This window comes from Penicillium verhagenii, assembly GCF_028828195.1.
Source record: "Penicillium verhagenii strain IBT 33310 chromosome Unknown utg000010l_segment0_segment0, whole genome shotgun sequence".
Lineage (NCBI taxonomy): Eukaryota > Fungi > Ascomycota > Eurotiomycetes > Eurotiales > Aspergillaceae > Penicillium > Penicillium verhagenii.
In genome coordinates this window covers 901638-919927 of record NW_026643174.1, presented here as the reverse complement: position 1 = coordinate 919927, position 18290 = coordinate 901638, and the positions used below count along the sequence as shown (strand labels likewise).

General features: G+C 47.2%; 5 protein-coding genes across 5 annotated transcripts; 2 read left to right on the top strand and 3 right to left on the bottom strand.

Moving 5' to 3' along the window:
• Window positions 1-894: 894 nt before the first annotated feature.
• On the top strand, window positions 895-3762 carry N7466_010214 (DUF2461 domain-containing protein; the record flags this gene model as incomplete). Its single annotated transcript, XM_057169603.1, has 8 exons — window positions 895-1492; window positions 1581-1696; window positions 1767-1820; window positions 1933-1952; window positions 2002-2072; window positions 2205-2407; window positions 3312-3452; window positions 3724-3762. The coding sequence occupies 8 exons, from the start codon at window positions 895-897 to the stop codon at window positions 3760-3762; spliced, it is 1242 nt and encodes a 413-aa protein (XP_057016994.1).
• Window positions 3763-10963: 7201 nt separating this feature from the next.
• Window positions 10964-12278, top strand: N7466_010213 (Zn(II)2Cys6 transcription factor domain-containing protein; the record flags this gene model as incomplete). The annotated part of the gene is made up of 4 exons (XM_057169602.1): window positions 10964-11053; window positions 11146-11394; window positions 11492-11797; window positions 11883-12278. The coding sequence occupies 4 exons, from the start codon at window positions 10964-10966 to the stop codon at window positions 12276-12278; spliced, it is 1041 nt and encodes a 346-aa protein (XP_057016993.1).
• Window positions 12279-14953: 2675 nt separating this feature from the next.
• N7466_010212 (uncharacterized protein) lies at window positions 14954-15283 on the bottom strand (the record flags this gene model as incomplete). Its single annotated transcript, XM_057169601.1, has 1 exon — window positions 14954-15283. The coding sequence occupies one exon, from the start codon at window positions 15281-15283 to the stop codon at window positions 14954-14956; it is 330 nt and encodes a 109-aa protein (XP_057016992.1).
• Window positions 15284-15497: 214 nt separating this feature from the next.
• N7466_010211 (phosphotransferase family protein) lies at window positions 15498-17036 on the bottom strand (the record flags this gene model as incomplete). Its single annotated transcript, XM_057169600.1, has 2 exons — window positions 15498-16359; window positions 16453-17036. The coding sequence occupies 2 exons, from the start codon at window positions 17034-17036 to the stop codon at window positions 15498-15500; spliced, it is 1446 nt and encodes a 481-aa protein (XP_057016991.1).
• Window positions 17037-17864: 828 nt separating this feature from the next.
• N7466_010210 (uncharacterized protein) lies at window positions 17865-18095 on the bottom strand (the record flags this gene model as incomplete). Its single annotated transcript, XM_057169599.1, has 1 exon — window positions 17865-18095. The coding sequence occupies one exon, from the start codon at window positions 18093-18095 to the stop codon at window positions 17865-17867; it is 231 nt and encodes a 76-aa protein (XP_057016990.1).
• Window positions 18096-18290: the final 195 nt, after the last annotated feature.

The window sequence follows — 18290 nt, the reverse complement described above, 5'->3', positions numbered from 1 at the left end:
TGCCGGCGGACGGGTTGAACATTCGGCTCTCAACGGCCTGCTTCCGCAGATTTTTGCGGTTAAGGGGTCTTGTGTGGTAAGTTATGTACTGTTCTTTGCTGATTTTCAAGCCGTTTTATTGCGGCTTTTCCAGCGTTTCCTTTACGTCTTGATGATGTACTTTTCAGGACGGTCTATTGAAATTGGAAACTTTTGTGGAGGATTATTTGGGCGTGGGCTTTCCATGGACTTTTGCAAGAGTTTGTTCACTACCAGATACCTGGGAAGTATGCATACTATATGCACATTTGGGGATTACCCAGGCCGGAAAATATATGTAACCGAACAACTCAAAAATTGTCAACATTGAACTGAGAGTCTGAAGGGAGATTCAAACTCGGAAGAACAGAAACATGATACAACAAGTCATAAAAGAAACACCAATCATGAATACCCAGTAGGTAAATAAATACACAGATGATGTGGTAATTAAGAGAAATCCCGGGAAGGTAAGAGTCAAGGCGGAGAAATGGTATTACTCAGTAAAAAAAAGCCGGTTTTTATTAAAGGTACCTCCCACCCCTTCGATCGATCCTCTGGATTTATTTTCTTTTTATATTTTTACTTGAATCGTTCATTTTCAAATATTGGCAATTTTGAAATTCAAATCTCCATTGCCCTAATCACCAAAATCGACTACTGTTTCAGGTACAAGTTGGTGTTCCTGATCCTGATCCTGATCTCGATCTCATTCCTACTTGATCGGCAAAAAAACGAAACGAAAACGAAAACCAAAGAGAGAAAAAAACGACCGGCGAAAACAAATACCTACAAAACCGACTTACAGTATCCATAATTAAAGGATTACACAACCGGCAAGGTCAATATTCAAATCCGACAAAACTCCACTCAATAATGGCCCGAAGATCGTCTCGGCCCGGCCCCGCAGAAGTGCCAGCGGCGGCGCCGAAACGACGCGCCTCAACACGCTTGTCGGCCCCTCAGGCGGAGGTCAAGAGGGTCAAATCTAATAGCGCGCTGTCCGGCGCGACGAAATCCACTAGCAAGAAAAGCAAATATTTCGAACCCGAGAGCTCCGCCGAGCCGGAACAGGATTCTAGCGACTCCGACGGTGGGGATTCCGGCTCCGCTTATGAGGAGAATGAATCGCAGTCCTCACCGACTCCAGAGGTAGATGAAGGAGAGGATGAGGAGCTGGAAGCCTCGGCCAGTGAGGCCGAACCCGAAACCCAGGCTAAGGGCAAGGGTAAGGGCAAGGGCAAACAGCAGCGAGGTGCTGCTGTGCCCGCTAGTGCTAGTTCTAGTTCCAAGGGTAAGGAACTTTGGCGCGAAGGAGTTCGCACGGGACTAGGGCCCGGGAAGGAGGTTTTCATCGCCAAACCCAAGGCTCGAGACGCGGGCGATGTGCCCTATGAAGATGAGACGCTGCATCCAAATACGAAGCTGTTTTTGCACGATATCGCCGACAACAATGATCGTCAATGGCTGAAAGGTGGGCGCGCGCAGTTTCTAGTTTCTACCGGCAGCGCGGTTAATCATGTCACGTCACTGACCGGGTTCTTTTGTTTTTCGCCCCTTAGCGCATGATCCCGATTTCCGCGCGGCAAAGAAGGACTTCGAGACCTTTGTTGAGACGTTGAGTCCTAAGGTCACTGAGGTGGATGGCTTGATTCCTGAGCTTCCCACAAAGGATCTGGTAAGTGAGGGATGGGTTCGAATCTTCTCGACATTCTGCTTTCCAGTCCGCTGACCAGTTTCTTTTCTAGATTTTCCGCATTCATCGCGATGTTCGCTTTAGCAAGAATCCTCTTCCATACAAGGTATGTCGGAATTAACCCCGCTCCCTTCTCGACCGACCCCTGTCTGGTCGGGTGACGAGATTGCCGTGTGTCACTGTGATGGCCAGTTAGCGCCGTGCTAACGGACGAATAGATTCATTTCTCCGCTGCATGGTAAGTGATCACGACCAAGGAGGCAGACGATCCACTCATATCAGCACAGGTCCCGCACGGGCAAAAAAGGCCCATATGCAGCGTACTATGTCCACTTCCAACCTGGCGCCAGCTTCGTGGGTATGTTGTCTAACCGTCCCCGCCGCCTTGTTTTCTTTCCGTCCTTCTTGTTCTTCTTGTCCCTTTCTCTTTCGCTCCGCGTGTTTGCCCTTTCTTATGATGGCCTGAGCTAATTTGCATCGATTGTTATAGGTTGTGGTCTGTGGAACCCCGAGTCCGATGCACTCGCGGCGCTTCGACAGGACATTGACACGGACGCGCAGCAATGGAAGGATGTGCTTCGAGCGCCCGAGATGCGTCGAGAGTTTCTGAATGGAGTCAGCGACGACAATGAAGCAGTTGTGAAAGCCTTTGCGCATCACAATAGAGAATCCGCACTCAAGACCAAACCCAAGGTATGTACTATGTTCAATTAGTTCTCTGCCATCTCCCATCTGCGATTCACCAACTGGCATCCGCCACCCTTTCCCTTTCGCTTTCGCTTCAGGGTGTCGGAGGTTCTCGCCATTGTTTATTCGTCATCTTCCCCCTTGTCTATGGGTCAGTTCGTTAGCCATCACTCGATGATGAATGCCAAACCCGGCTTCAGAGGGTTGAATCGAGTGCAACGCCGTGATCGAGATCCATGTGAATCGGCCGATCGGACCTAGGCTCTCGGAAATGACTTGATATAACCATGTTCATCACAGGAGTCAAGTCAGCTCCCTAGCCATGGTTTCCACGATTTCCCTTTTCCATAACGGGGGAAAAGCTATCCTGCCGTTGATCGGAATCGTAACGCGGTTTCATGGAGCTCCATGGCACGAAACACGAAGACCCAGGATCTTGACTATACGAGCCTTTTCCAAACATGACTTCAACTCATCTGGGGCTCAGTGGTGGCGGAAAGCATGACCGCGCACGGGTGTCAGCGGGAGGGCAACCCGTGTTTTGAAAAGCCCACGCCTTTAGTCTTTCCCGGACCAAAAGTCTCTCGGGAATCAACCTTGGGTTTCTCTTTACCAGACTCTTCTTTCCCTCTATGTTCTATTTTGTTTTTTCTTTTTGGTGCTTTGTCTTTTTTTTTCACTGTTTCATTGTTTTTTTTCGTGTTTTTGGGTGCAATATTTCCCCTTTTTTCGTATTAAAATATTTTCTCACGCCGTCTCTTCTGGTTCCATGGTTCAGACTGGCGCCAGTCTCCACGGGCCATGAGGGAAAAAAAGAGTCTCGGGCCCCCGAACACCCCCGGAACTTGGAATTGAACCTATGGAAGAGAAAAAAAAAACAATCAAAACACCTGCTAATGATGTTTCTCAGGGCTATGAGGCAGACCACAAGGATATCGATTTACTTCGACTACGCAGCTTCACGATCGGACGACCCATCACTGACAAGGAAATCATGGCAGCGGATGTGCAGGACCGGATCGTCGCGCTGATTGGGGTCATGGAGCCCTTCGTAAGCCTTTTCCCCTCACCTCTTCCGTCTCTTCCCCTCTTCTCTCTCTCTCTGATCTATCTGCTTCTGTGCTTTGTCTTGCCTTTTTTTTTGCCCCCGCCGATTTTGCCCCCTCTTGACTAGCCCCATTTCCCTTCTGAGCTAGCCACTTAGGCTCGGTTGCCCGTCCCCTTTTTATGCCCCTCACCGAATCAGCGTGAGATGAGCTGCTTCCTTTTTCGTTGGGCAATTCGTCGTTCACGTCCTTTGCTGACCGCTCCTCCCAAAATAGGTGACGTATCTCAACAGTGTTGTGATGCCCGATCAATAGTCCAGGGAACTTTCAATTGGATTGGATCTCCGGCATTTGTTTCCTCCGCACTGGCACTGACCAAGTGGAGAAGCAGGGAAGAGAAAAAAAAAAAAAAAAAAAAAGGAAGAAAACAATCAGAACGTAATTGGAAACACGTATAGAGGGGGAAAACGAATAGAAGCCAATTTACATGCATATTCTTCACGGACTCAGCCGAGTGATACACATTGTATCCACCAGATCCATTTTCACCGGGGAATTTCTTCGGCCAATTTACATGATGGATTATGTTTTCAGTCCACTCGGTCAATATTTCCGTCCCGAAATTTCAACGACGTTACTGAACCGCGAGTGTTGCTAGGAAGGATTTCTAGGCATCTGCAGAACTTACGCAGGCCTTGTACGTACCGCTGCTGTAGTTCCGCTCCTTCACCTTGGCCCTCTTTGTTGTTTGGGGCATTGCCATGCCCCAACTTAGACAGATGCATTTCCCGGTCCCATTCCTATGCAGTAGGAAGTGTCACTGCACCCTCGTCACATCTTAGCTGCAGCCCGCAGCCTGCAGGAGAGAGAGAGCGCAACTTCCAAGAAAGATGAAACAAGAGGCGCGTTCTTTGTATTTCTAGAATGTGGTCTACGTCTCCCATATTTTCAAACTGCGGATAACGTTCGCTCTGTGTACTCCGTTCCTACTCCGCTGGACACTTTCGTTACAGTATCCCCTACTACTGTTCGGCTTCTACACGAGGTCTCATTTCCCGCAGTAGCCACCACCAAAGCCACTCGCATATACGGACTACATAATGGGGATGTGCAGCTTCTACTAGGTACGAACCTTGTTCGAAGCAATAAGAGCCAATAGTGAATGGGTCGACTGGAATAGTGCGAATTCAACTTTTGTTTTTTTTTTCCCTTTTCTCCCACACAGATCATCGCCTTGAAAACAAAGTTTACTCGAGTGTAGTCACTAGTTCTTACCGAGAGACCGGTTCCAACGCATGCGACAAGCACAAACATTCGTCCACGACGCTCGTAAATTTCCTCGAGTACCACCGACTTCCAAGTAAACGCACCAGCACCAACAACTCAACACATGCAGCAACACCAACCGATCGGATATAACAGCCTACCAATAGCCACAAAACAAAACACCCCCTACATACTACTAGTATGTATTTATTCCTCACAGGCGACTAAGCTACTAGCTAACCAAACATTGACCTTCCCAACCCGTGCCAAAAGGCCCATCCACCCACTCAACTCCATATTTTTACTCCGTAGCCCAGATAAGCCCACCAGACAAACCCACAAATTCCTTCCAGAACCACGCCAGAAAAAAAAACCAGATCCATCTCCTAATTTAATTTACTTTTAATTTCCTCCTTCACTAACGACCCACCAGACCCCGAGACTGCAAAGCGTTCCCCGAGATTGGACTGGATTTGGATCCATACCATCAAAAGGCCCATTCGAATTGCACTAAACTAGGGCCTCTTTGTCCCTGCCGCACTAGCTGCTAGGTTGGACGTATAGTGTCGCCACCGCAAGCAAGCGCCCGCGCCGCCGCGTTCGGCCCGTTGTCGGGCATGCCCGCTAGACGAAACCTTGGATGCTGAGACTCCGTTTTGGTGCGCGTGGGATGGGATTGGGTCGGGTCGGGACTCCGCCGCGTTCCCTCTACCAGAGTTGGTGTACCGGTGTTTTGGCGGCTTTTTGGAGCGTTGAGTACCGAGCACCTTCCTGGTATGGAAAGGGCTTGAGGAAAGTTGGGTTGGGTGTTTGGGATGGACCGTTTTTTTTTTCTTTTTTTCTTTTTTTCTTTTTTATTTTCTCCTCAATGTTCTCTTTTGGTTTGGGGTTCGGATGGATGGAAGTATGTGGTTCTCTTATTTTTTTTTTTTTTGGTTGATGTTCGGATGCGGGAATGGAGCTAACTACCTGCTTTCTTGGGACGGATGGATTGAGATGGGGATTCGGTACTGTATGTTTTGACTTGAGTATTTCTTTGTTTTTGTTTCTGTTCTTTTTGTTGGTGGTTGCGGTTTGTGGGTGCCATGTTGTGCTCGAGTCTCTGGGTCGCTAAGGTTTGTACTACAGGTTCCAAGATTGTAGTTGGCTTCCTCTATACTACTGCAAGTATAGATGCCTGATAGATGCGCATGTAGGGTATGGTAGTACGACATTCGTAAAGATAGACGGGTAGCCCTGCATATCTTAGATATCGACGGACTGTAAAAGTAAATCTGCGAAACACTAGCCCAACTTGGGTAGGACGTACAGGATACAGAAGTTAGTGGATTTAAAGAACAGGGTTGCTTTTGTGAAAGCAGACAAAATCCAAGATTATCTTGATTGTGATCGACGAAGTGTATATTTTCCTTTGTCGCTAATGGCCAGTAACCAACCAGAGCTAGGACCGAAGCGATTCCTCGAAGATCTGATCTCGGACCATGGCCGAGCTAGAATGACTATAACGAGTTAGGATGTTGGTGTTGTATAAGTGTTGTTTTTGAAGCGAATGATTCGTTGAGCGGGTTTAGAGGACTACAACTTTGTGGATATGGCTCATTCATGTAGATCTTTGGGATTCTTGCAGATTTGCATCGGGATCGAGATCGGCCAAGTGTGTCGCAAATTTGCGACATGTCTGTGCGTCCGGCGCGGGTTGATTTATTTTGGAATTTTGATCGAGTAGAGAGGATAACTTGATAGGAGAAGTTGGTGTGATGTTGAGATTGGGATTATCGAATGAGGGGTGGTTGTGCCCAGGCGAGTAGAAGGTTAGACACTCGGTTGTTGAACGACGCCAAAACATTTGCCGGGGGTCATTTGAACCATTCGGAGAATGACATCTGGTTTTTTTCTATTAAAGTTACGTCGGGTGCAGTGTCTTGAACGCTGCTCAGTAGCCCGATCTGGTAAACGAAGAGGACAGATATGTGGTTCGCAAGTGGTAGCTACAACGCCAAAGACTAATTGTGTACTAGTAGTATCTGGTGACTCAAACATTTGACCACAAACTCCTGTTCCAAGGTTACCCACAGAAATCCATGCGAACCCCGAGCCCAAGAACAAGAACAACCAAAAAAAAAACGTTCCGAAATCACGAATGACATCAACGGCCATAATCAGCAGATCGCATTGCAGTTTGACATGGATTTCTAACCTTAGCTTCTACTAAGATATGCGATATACAAGTATTCCGGCCAATAGGAACCCCCGACTGCCGAGTCCAACCCGCAGGGCCGCAGCCCCCGTTCCACGTCAATGCACCTGGGGAACCCCTGCCACGGGCCACAGATGATTTCCCAGTGATGCATAACCGACTCCTTGCTGCCCAAAGCCCAGGATCTGAGCGGTTGCTTAAGGATTTTGAGTTGTTTGCTGACCCTCGGGAAGGATAATATTTGGCTTCGCGGATGGTCACGATCCCTGGTCACTCTGTCAGCCCTGTGGCTCTAAGGCCGCCTTTTCCCCCCTCAACCCCGGTCGCTTTGCAGTAAACGGTGTGATGTCATTTTCGTCAACAATGTCATACTGAAAAATAAGAAAAATAAAATAAAAGTCTCACTTCTATCAGGTGATCGGTTTACAAGGATTCGAGAACTATTTGCTATTTTCTTTGAATGTGAAAGGAATTGCAGGTGTTAGATCGATGCAGCGGTTAGCAACAGACAAAGAAAAAGAAAAAGAAAAGGCAACGCGATCGACTGTACGACAGCGACAGAAAAGAAAAGAAAATATAAAAAAAAAAACAGAGAGAAATAGATATGGATTTAAAATTACCTTGTTTTTTTGTTTTTGTTTTTGTTTTCCTTTTTTTTCCAATTTTTACTTATATTTTCCCTCCGAGTCAAAATCCCAATCCTACGGTGTCACCGCCAGTCCTGAATGCCCTCGACCCATCACACGACTGGTGCACTGCCACATAAACCCTGCTAAACCCAGCTAAAAATCCCAGCTAAACCCATCCGGCCACGTCAGATCCCGTCTCGTCATAGGCCCGTGTTCCCGTGACCTGACGGCCATGCGGGCTGCAGCGGGATGCGCCTATTAGTGCCCGACGGCTCCATCCTAATGATAGACGCGCTCCCGTGTGGATAACTCAACAGAGAACAGAGAAAACTAAAAATGAAAAAGAGAAAAACAATTCAAAAGGAGAAAGAGGGGCAAGAGCCCCTCCATTCCTTGTCCTGGGAGACGAAATTTCATCCATGTATAACCAGCAGCGTAAGCTAATATAAAATGAAACCGGACGAGTCCACTTGGGAGGCCTGGGGAGACACAAAAAGGAGGCATGAATGCGAGACCAAGGCAGGAAAACAAAAACAAAAAAAAAAGAAAAGAGAAAAAAAAGTCGCAGCCTACTCAAACCGCAACTACTGGCTGTGGTTGGATCCCCAAGTCAGCGCTCAGTCCCTCTCCAGTCCCTCCTTTGGGTCCAGTTGGACTAGCGTGTCCCTTGGACAAACTGCATCGACTGGCTAGGGAGTTTGGGTCGGGTGTGGATACCTGTGAGAAAAACGGGAGAGAAAAAAGAGAAAAACAACAGAGAGATTTTTAGTGCGATTCAAAGTCTGGTACGCTAAATGTGGTGAGCAAAGGCCACGCCAGAACAAAGTGGAGATTTAGCGGACGGAAAGAAGCGGACGGGAATGCAAGCGCCGATTGGGTTCGCCAGCGAAAAACAGGGAATGAAAAAACGTGGCAAGACCCAGATTTCTTTTTCTTAGACTGCCCGACTCCCGCCCCTAGTTTGGATTTTCGATTAATGGATTTTTCAAATCAGAAAATTCCATAAAATGAGACAAGAAAAAAAAAGAGAGTAACAAAGAAAAGAAAAATGAAAGACTTGGACATTTTCCTCCAAAAACGCATAATCAGATCAGAGTTAGGCAATCATCCCGAGCCTTGTTCTTCCTTGTTGGACACATGCATGAGATCGGCGGGAAGGCCGGAGCGGCCCGTGGGACAAGTACCCCGAGGCCAAAAGTTCGCGCCCCGGGGGTATACTACCGCTTGAGGTATAAGTACCTTTAGGACTCGGTAGTTGTATAGGTGTATACAGGTGACCAAGTAGTACTCAACACACCATGATATAATTTCCTCGAGTGCGAGTCCTTGTTCGAAATAGAGTAACCCACGGGTGAGAATTAATCTAAAAACACACAAATAAAAAGACCGTCCCCGCTTCTGTTTTATGAAATCATAAGCGCTGATTTCCAAGGAACCAAAAATCCTCCTTTCCCCCGTCCTTCCCCAAAGCAGAACAAGACTGTGGATCCCCGAGATTTTAGCGGTGATGATTTCTTCTAGTGTTTCTTTTTCAACCGCTACGGAGAACGGAGTACCGGAGTGTATCCAGAATAACACGCCAACCCAGACTCGAGAAAGGGAAAAAAGAAAAAAGAAAATGGAGCACACCCGTACAACGTGGTTGTGGCTCCCCTCTAACAAGGAACCCGCCCCTGTCAGTAGCCAGCCGGCGCTAATGCAGGTTACCTTGGCTCAGGATGGGCCTTCCGGGCCCGAATCTATGGTTATGGGCCCGGGTAGGAAAGAGTAGAGTCTCCGCTCTCCGTCACCAGACTCAAGTCTGTTCGTATCTTTTGTGTGGCGAAAGCTGAGTGAATCCCCACTTGCGTTTGGAAATGTTCAGCTGAAGTCTGATCGCCACCTTTGCACACCGCTCGAGACTGGGCGGAAGGAAATGTTCAAATGGTCGATAGTACTTGCAGTAGCGCCCTGTACATGGCCCGGAGAAGATATGCCACCTTTTTTGTTTTGTTGTTTGTTTGTTTTTTTTTTTTTACTGTGCGTTTCTAATTTTTTGGAATATTTGTTTGCTACATATTTTGGTATTTTTGTTTTTCAAAACTTCTAAACGAGGTTTTTATTCCACGTTGGCTGTTTGGTGTACAAAGAAATAATCGAGTTCCAAAAATCGTGTTCCTAGGATTTCTTTTGCGGTGGGTTATTGGGTTGCAATGGGTTTAATGCAGGCAGATTCGCCCCGAGCCGCGCCCATCGCCATGGAAGAGCATCCTAGTTCCGCGGGGCCGGTTGCGGTTGTGCGACATTGAGAATGAAGATCCACTCTAACCTTGGACAGTACATGGGCAGGGTTGATTGAAGGGTCAGCTGGATATCTTTTTGGTATTTTTCTTTTGCATTTTTTAATTTGATTTGAGATTTGTGCGAATTGTTGCAGATGATGTCAGATCCAGATTTCCAAGGTCTAGGTTATGGAGGTTGAGAAGTTGAGAAGTTGAGAAGTTGGTACTTTATAGAACTGAGGATTCACCGTTCTTTAATCCCCCAAAGATCCGAAATCCTTGACCGACTATCTTAGTTGTGGGGGAGGGGGAGATGGCCTAAATGGGGGCTAAAAGATTAGTTTCTTTTTTTTTTAAAAAAAAAAAAGGAATGGGGTTATACTTTCTGGTGTTCTGTTAGTGCTGTTAGTTCTATTAGTTCTGATCTTTTTACTTTTTCAACTTGTATATTTCACAGGTTAAGGGATATCCCTTGCCACCGTTCTCGGTTCCACGGACAGCTGAGTGAGAGTCAAGTCCAAGAGGGTCCGTCAGTATGGATCCTGGGTCAATTGGCGCCGCTTTAGCCCGCACTGCCCGGGGCTCCACCACTTGCAAGAAAAAAGAAATCTGGTTTGCCAATTAGAAAATTGTTCTTTTTTCCCATTTGCTTTCCCTTTTCTTTCATGGTCATTTTCTCGTTGGAAATCCCTCCTGATTGGTATCGTAATTCCCTTCGCTTTTTTTTTTTTTTTTTTTTTTACTTAGACCACTGGCTTATTCCTTCCCTTTGGCTCACGTCATAGTCAACGCCGAGGCTCTTTTTAAAAATAAAAAAGAAAAAAAGAATTATTCTTTTATTCTTTTATTTTATTTTAATTTTCCTTTTTTTCTATTTAATCATTATTATCATTATTTCTTTTTTTCTTATTTCCCTTTTCCTCTTTTATTCTTTTATTCCTTGCCCCTTGATTTTCTTTTTCTTTTCCTTGTTCTGCACTATCGCATTTCGGGTCTTGGATCTTCCTGCTTTCTTTTTTCCCCTGCGCTATGCTGGCGTGACTTGACCTCTTCCAACCCCCCCTTTCATAACACGACGTCACATCCCTGTACCCTTGACTCATCTCATTTGTTTCCCAATTTCTTACTTCCCCTCTCCCCTCTTCGCCCCCAAAATCACACAAATGTCAAGCCATCCCCCCGACTACGAGAGTAATCGTCCGGGCCCGGGACAGTATCCACACGGATGGGCTCCCGAAGATCACTATCATCAAGTATGTGCACCCCAGGCTGATGGCGCAGCTGAGCCCTTTTATAATCCTGTATAATGCGCACATCAAGCTGACTTTCATTTCTCTCCAAAAAGTATCCTCCAGCACCATCATACGGTCCTCCTGAACACGATCGCGCCTACTACCCTCCTCCACCATCGCAATACCCGCCCAACATGGCCGCCGTCCATCAACATCCGCACCCACCGCAAGATTATCGCTTACCACCACCACCTGGAGGACCTTATGCCGCTGATCCTTATGGCCAACCTGGAGTCGTTTATCAGGCCGCAGCACCTCGTCAAAGAACTGCCATTGCCTGCCGCTATTGTCGCCGACGGAAGGTACGTGGGGGAGGAAGAGAGAGGGAAAAGATCTACTAAGATCGAGGGCGACCATCGAGGACAACCATAACTAACAACCTGTCCAAAAAAAAAACAGATTCGCTGCTCTGGATTTGAAAGCTCCTCGGATGGGAGATGTACTAACTGTGTGCGATTCAATCAAGAGTGCATGTTCACTCCCGTCTCCTCTCAGGCTCAAGCCTTTGTCCCCGCACACGCCGCATACCCTCATCTACGCAACTCTGGGCCCCGTGGTGGCGGCGTGACGCTCTACGGAGCCCACGGCCAACCTCTTCCTTCGCACCAGCAACCGCAAGGCGAAACCACCTTGCCGCCGCCTCAAGGGATGTACCCGCAGCACCCGTACGGCGGAGCCCCCCTTGCGTCTTCGATGCCGGATCCGGTAAGGCATTCCTGGCTCTTTGACCCGTAAACTCTAAAATGCATACATCGAACTGAGATCTAATTTCCCTTTTCCCCCCCCACAGAGACAACCTGGTGGCAGACGAGGCTCCGGTTCGGAACCTGCCTATCCCGACCCGACAAATCTGGCTCCCGTTACCCCCGCCGGATCCATCCCGGGATACCAAACTTCAAGCCCTTACTACCCACCTCCTCCCCAGGACCGGCGTACGTCGCCGCAATCTGCCTATGCCTACGAAGCTCGTCATTCCTCTTCTCCTCACGGCTCGCCATACCCGCCAATGCAGCCACCGCAAAGTGGTCCCACTCCACCCCCTTCCACTTCCACTTCCACACCTAGTGGCTCCGCACGCGCAGGATTGAATGTACGCGATATGCTGAACCCTGGCGATTCTCACGGCCGCAGCAGCGCTGACAGCGATATGCTCAATGCGCTCAACCGCCGCGGACTCGGCCAGTAAACCACTCCCAGCATTTTCTTGCGGTTTCAAATCTCGGCGTTTTTCCATCCCTTTTTGCCGGAATTTGAGACCTATAGAAAAGGGCCGCGTGGTGGGAATGCGGGGAATTGCGAAGGAACGATCCGTGTGCTGGCCACACGACTAGGGAGTTACCATGTGTTGAGGTTTTTCTGGTGACCTAAAGAGGTTATTGTGGCTGGATCGGCAAAATCACCATCTCGATTATGATTTGTGTTGTTCTTTTTTTGACTCTTTTTTTTTCTCATATCTTTCTTCTCTATCGCCAAATCTCTTGCCAATAGAGTTTTTCTCTGGAATTCCGATGCTCCCTTTCGACAATCTTTATCTCGCGAATCACGGAGCGCCATTTCCCTGGATGCTACTTCCATACGGCGGAAAACTCAACCAGAGAATTCAAGATCGGAATGATGCAGGCAGGAGTTGGCTATCAAATTTTCTCGGAATCTCGAAAATTCGATTTGGAGCAGCAAGAATTTCGGCAATGGAACCTCTTATCTGGATTTTTTGTCCCTCGATCCGGTACGATGCTATACGAAACGCGGACCCATGAGCTTTACGAGCCGTACGAAACTTCTAAGCACCGACTTTGCCAGACTTTTTCTGTCCGGCATCGGCATACGATTTTATTTTTATCTGTTATCACTTATACATTTCGATTCTCCAACTGTTCTGATTAATTGTGGAGGGGGCCCGAGTACGAAAACTTGAGGGGCTGGTTTTTATTTCCTCTGCATATCTATCTGCATTCTGCAGATTTTTGCCCGCAGAAACTCCCCTCTCGTTACTGGTCGATTGAAATGCAGCTATCTTCGCTCCTCGGGAAGGATGGCTGCATTCCCCGAGATGCACCCAGCAGGCCCTAGCCCTCGAATATCGGTTCCATGCATACGCTAAATCAATCAACCCAACCACCCCCTTCCTCTTCCACATCTCTCTCCCGCCCTTGTGATACAACCCCTCTCGGATCACAGGCGGCCCACATCTGTTACAATTTCGGGCGGCTATTTGACTATTCCACTTGCGTTTGGTTTGGCTCTATCATCATTTCGCGTTTCTTTTTTTCCCTTTTTTGTGTGTGTTCTTCTTTTGCGTTCATGCTTATATCTAAATTACGCGGCAGGCAATCTCTTTCAAGCTTTGAATTTCTGCGTTTTTGTCCCTGACAAAAGACGGTCGGCTGTGTCAACTTTTTACGCTATCGTGCTCGTCTTTTTCTCTCTTTTCTTGCGCTCGATTTCTATTTCCTGTTCTGTGTTCCTGCGTTGATCTTGAATTATCTGGTCCTTGTCTTTTTTTTTTATGTTTGTTTGCTTATTATAACTTGGGAGGCTGTTTGATCACTATCGTCTTTATATGCACTATGTTTTGATCCACATTATACGTCTTAGCGCGCGAGTTCGATCGCTATGAATCGAGACTGCGTGAGTTTACTGATTTCATTCTTGCTGTAAGGTAATTCTGCGTATTAAGGTAAACACCCGTCCTGATATCATCTTTTCCTTCCCTTTTCCGATAGGTACCTACTACCTAGCAATCCAAGATTTCCAAGGTTCCTAGGTCACAGGGAATCCGAAGTGATGTCAACTCATACATAAATCAAATCATGAAATCCAACTCAAACCCCACCCCAAATATCCCCCGGATGGCGGGGATGGCCCATCCCGCCCGATCTCATAAGCAACTCTCTATATATAGTACATGTAGTATATAGGGCTGACGAAGACAAGGGTATTTATGTCTAATTTATATTTAACCAGTTAGGGCGAAGCTAGCCTCAATCAATACCATATCGGGAGACGGGAGGGGAGACTCCCGAGATCGAGCGGAAGGCCCGTTGGCCCGAGCAGTTAGGCCCATAGTTTATTTCGATCCCTAGTAACTCAATCTTATCATATCACGGCTGTACCCGGTCCCATCGGGAGCACTTGAGGCTGGATTGTTTTTTTTTTTCCCTTTTTGTTCTTCTGCGGCCTGGGTCATCTTCAAAGGTGGGGGCTTTTGTATGCGCGGTTTTGAGGGGGGTTCTGGCGTGTTGGGGTGGGTTTGATGTTCTTTTTTGAATTTTCTTTTTCGTCGTTGAGAATGTTTGGTTTCAAGGTTGTTTCGTGGAACTTTGACAAGGACATCAATTGATTGCATGATCTGTTAATGCGAATGGATTCAAAGGGGTTGATTCTTTGTCTCTTTCTGGAGCCGGAGGATCCTGGGTTGTGGTCGGAAAGTTTGGAAAGGTCCTTGTTTCGTCGGTGGAAAGTTTGGCTGCTCTTTATAAGTCATGGCGACGTTGTCGAATGTTCTATGTAGTTGGAAGATGTACACGGCTGGGTGCACCACAAATTCTTGAAATACTTTTCGTAAAAATTTTCCTTTGAAGGTTCCAGTCTTTGAAAGGCATAGAGCTCGAGAAATACTAGTTTTGATTTATTTGGAGGTCACTCGGATGTTGTGGGTACATTCAAATGTTGACAAAGAATCGCAGAGTTTGAAAATGATTCCTCAACGTGGACTCAACTTGGAACTCCACATGTGCATAATTTGCCAGGGATCCATAACATGCGGTCGTTAAATACATTCATCGGCCACACATGTATACTACTAGTATAGAACATTGTTTCCTCAATTCCTGTTTTCCTCCCCCGTCTGTACATATTTTGTCATTTTTGACCAACTACATTCTTCTTGATTTGGTTTCGGCTTGCCTCCTCACAGCTTCCCCATATAGTCGGCTTCTCGGCTTCCGTCGAGGACATCGTCACAGCATTCCGTCGCAAAGACTGCCATGAGATGGGGCTACCAGACAGCATAAAGTTGTATCCTGGGATCTTGGTGTTGACGGACGCCTGTCCGGGTAGCCCAGTCCGAGTCCATGAAGCCTTGTTTACAAACGAAACGGCGGAGACAGTCTTATTGAAGGCGAAGGTTAGAGCGTGGGAATCGACCCCGCGTGAAAAGGTACAAATGAGATCCAATAGCGCGTTGATCATTTCAAAAATTCGGTTTCAGAATTCATCATCATCACGCATTCAAAAAGATACTAGTACTAAAAACACATCAATCCTTGTCTTCATCAGTAAACCGCGTCGTTCCGCCCTAACTGTAAAAGTCCAGACGTCCGTACCTTCCTCCTTCCTTCAAGCTCCAACAACAGGCATCTTCAACTACCCGAGATTTTTTTTTTTTAGAGTCGCCTCCAGAGCCCTAGATTGCGATTGAGAGACCGCCCATTTCCTCCCGTTTCTTTTCGAACAGCATGAGGTATGCTGTTGTCCATCTGTCGTTCCTCTTTTGTGAGTGGTATCTGTAATCCATGATACCCTGGAAAATGCTGGAGACATCTGAGATCATTAAATTTGAAATTGGTGTGTTTCCATCACGATCGATTTTCATTTTGACTTCGGCCGCTTTGATGAACTCATTGTACTCCTGAATTTTTGGCGCAGTCTCCATGATGCGTTTGATCACAAAAGGCTCGGTGGCGACGTATCCAGGAGGCGCCCGGTCTAGGTCAGTGAGCACGGGATACTGGGCGACAGCCTCCATCGGAGCAGCCATAACTTCTTCAAAGTCAATGACGCTAATAATCTCAAAGTTCTCATTCACGAGAAGGTTGTGGGCTCCAAAGTCGCGATTCACGAGACGGAATGGACCTCCGTTGGTGTTTTGTTCCCGGTAGAGCCGGATCAGGATTTGAAAGAGGGCTGGGACTGCCATCGAAGCACAGTCCTCAGCTCCGCGTCGCCGATACTCACTGAGAGAGTGATCACCATAACTTTTGTAGAAATCCATCGCAGACTCCCAAGGTCCTTGGCCCGTTTCGACTTCCCGGCCGATGTAAAATTCAGAGGTCTCTTCATTTTCGTAGATACATCCGATTTTATCAAACGTGAGCGACGACAGCTGAACTTGAATATCTGCCATTTGTTGCCTGAACCTGCGATCCTGGCTTGGTGTGCCAAACAGAATCCCATCGCCAGTTTGGCTTCTCAGATCGGCCGCAATTGTTCCGTGGATATAGTCCATTAGGATGTACGGGGCACCGACTTCGTTCGTGGGGTCGAAACTGTAGGAGTGTACGGTAGGCACAGGGATGGAAGAGTTGGCCCTTTTATATGTCAGAACAAGTAAAAACAGCATCCATATGAAACGAACTTACTTCAAGAACTTCATTGTAGATACTTCCACCTTGAGCGTGCTGGCCACATCGAGAGCATCTTGGGCGCCGTGCATCATATCTGCGTTTGGTAGTCTCAGTCTTGCCACCCAGCTGACGCCGTCGACAAATGAAACCCGACGAACAATGTTATTGGAACCGGAACAATACTTCCCATCGATCTCACAGGAGATTCCGTCCCGAAGGCGTGAACAAATTGAAGCCAGAACATCCCACTTGATACCCTCAAGGAATGTGATATCTCGAAGATCGAGGTCATCGTCAGTCTTTTGATCATCGACTTCAAGCCAGGAACCACTTCCAAGGGACTCAGCTGAAACTTTGACCATCATGTCGTTGCCTGGGTTTTGATCGTCAGAATCGGTGGCGGAATCACTTCCAAGAGATTCAGCTGAGACTTTGGCCATCATTTCGTTGCCTGGCTTTTGATCGTCAGAATCGGTGGCGGAATCACTTCCAAGAAATCCAGCTGAGACTTTGGCCATCGTTTCGTTGCCTGGCTTTTGATCGTCAGCATCGGTGGCGGAAATAGTTCCAAGAGATTGAGTTGAGTGTTTGGCCGCCATGGCCAAATTCGTGGGAGGTATCTCGATTGAGTCTGACAGGTCGAGATATCTGAGGGATATTGAGATAGGGAAAAGCGAGTTTTGTTGAAAATTTGAAGGAGTAAAAGAAGAAGAGGAAAGAAAAGAGAAGTAAAAAAGAAGAAACAGTGTGATGCAGAAAGAAAGCAGACTAGTCCCGATTTGGACAGAACGATGCAAGAGTTGGACCACCCTCAACCCACTAGATTTCACTTTGGATTGTTGCATTCTATTCACATTGATAGGAAATCCATACTGGACTGGAAAGACTGCTATTTGAACGGACCTGTATTTATTCACTCACGAGGAAGTGGGGCTCTGGTACTTGTTATAAGGCCCACTTACCCCACAATAAACCCATATCAAAAGATGAGTAGACGCCGGAAACGCGAAAACCGAGACACATTCCAAAGTTCCCCCTAGAAAGCAACTATTCAATCTAGGATAGAATCTCTGAGGAATTGAAAATTGGACGTCAGATCTACAATCTACGGGGATTCAATTCAATTGACGAAGTCAAATTTCATACTAGTAAAAAAGAGAGGGGGGCCGCCCTCCCACCCAATACCCCCCTCACGTACCAGATACGTTTTCTTCAAGCATGAAAAAAGTAAACAAACAGGTGAAAGAGCCCGAAACTCCCCCACAAAAGAAACACACAAAAGAAACCAGAAAAGAAACCAGAAAATCCAAAGAAAACCCAGCAACGACGATCAAACTTCCAACAGCTGGCTGTAAAGAGTTAGATCTTGACTTCAGAGCATGGGCAAAAGGAGTCTTCTCACCTCACTTTGTTCTTTCCGAGTCCGGTTACTTCTTTTCCTTCTTGTCCTTCGTCTCCTTGGGAGTTTTCTTAGTCTCTGCCTCCTTCTTCTTGCCCCGCGGCTCCTTAGGCTCCTTAGGCTCCGGCTCCTTCTTCCCGTACTTGGGGTGCTCGGGGTTCACATCGGAAATGCGGGTCACAGCCCCGCATTTACACTTGTTGTTGATCTTAACCAACTCTTGGCATCGGATGCATTCGGTGGTGAAAGTGAAACCCATTTTGCCGATAATTCTAAGGCTATGCGCAAAAAGTCAAGGATTAGGTTGGTCAAGTAAAGTGGGGTGACAAGCGTACCTCAAGATTGCGGATTTCAGTGGAAAGTTGTAAATTTTTGCAGGGCGTGGAGGAAAACGTTGTTTGAGGAGAGGGAGGAAGAAGAAGAAGAAGGAGAGAAAAAGGAAGCTTTTGTTAAC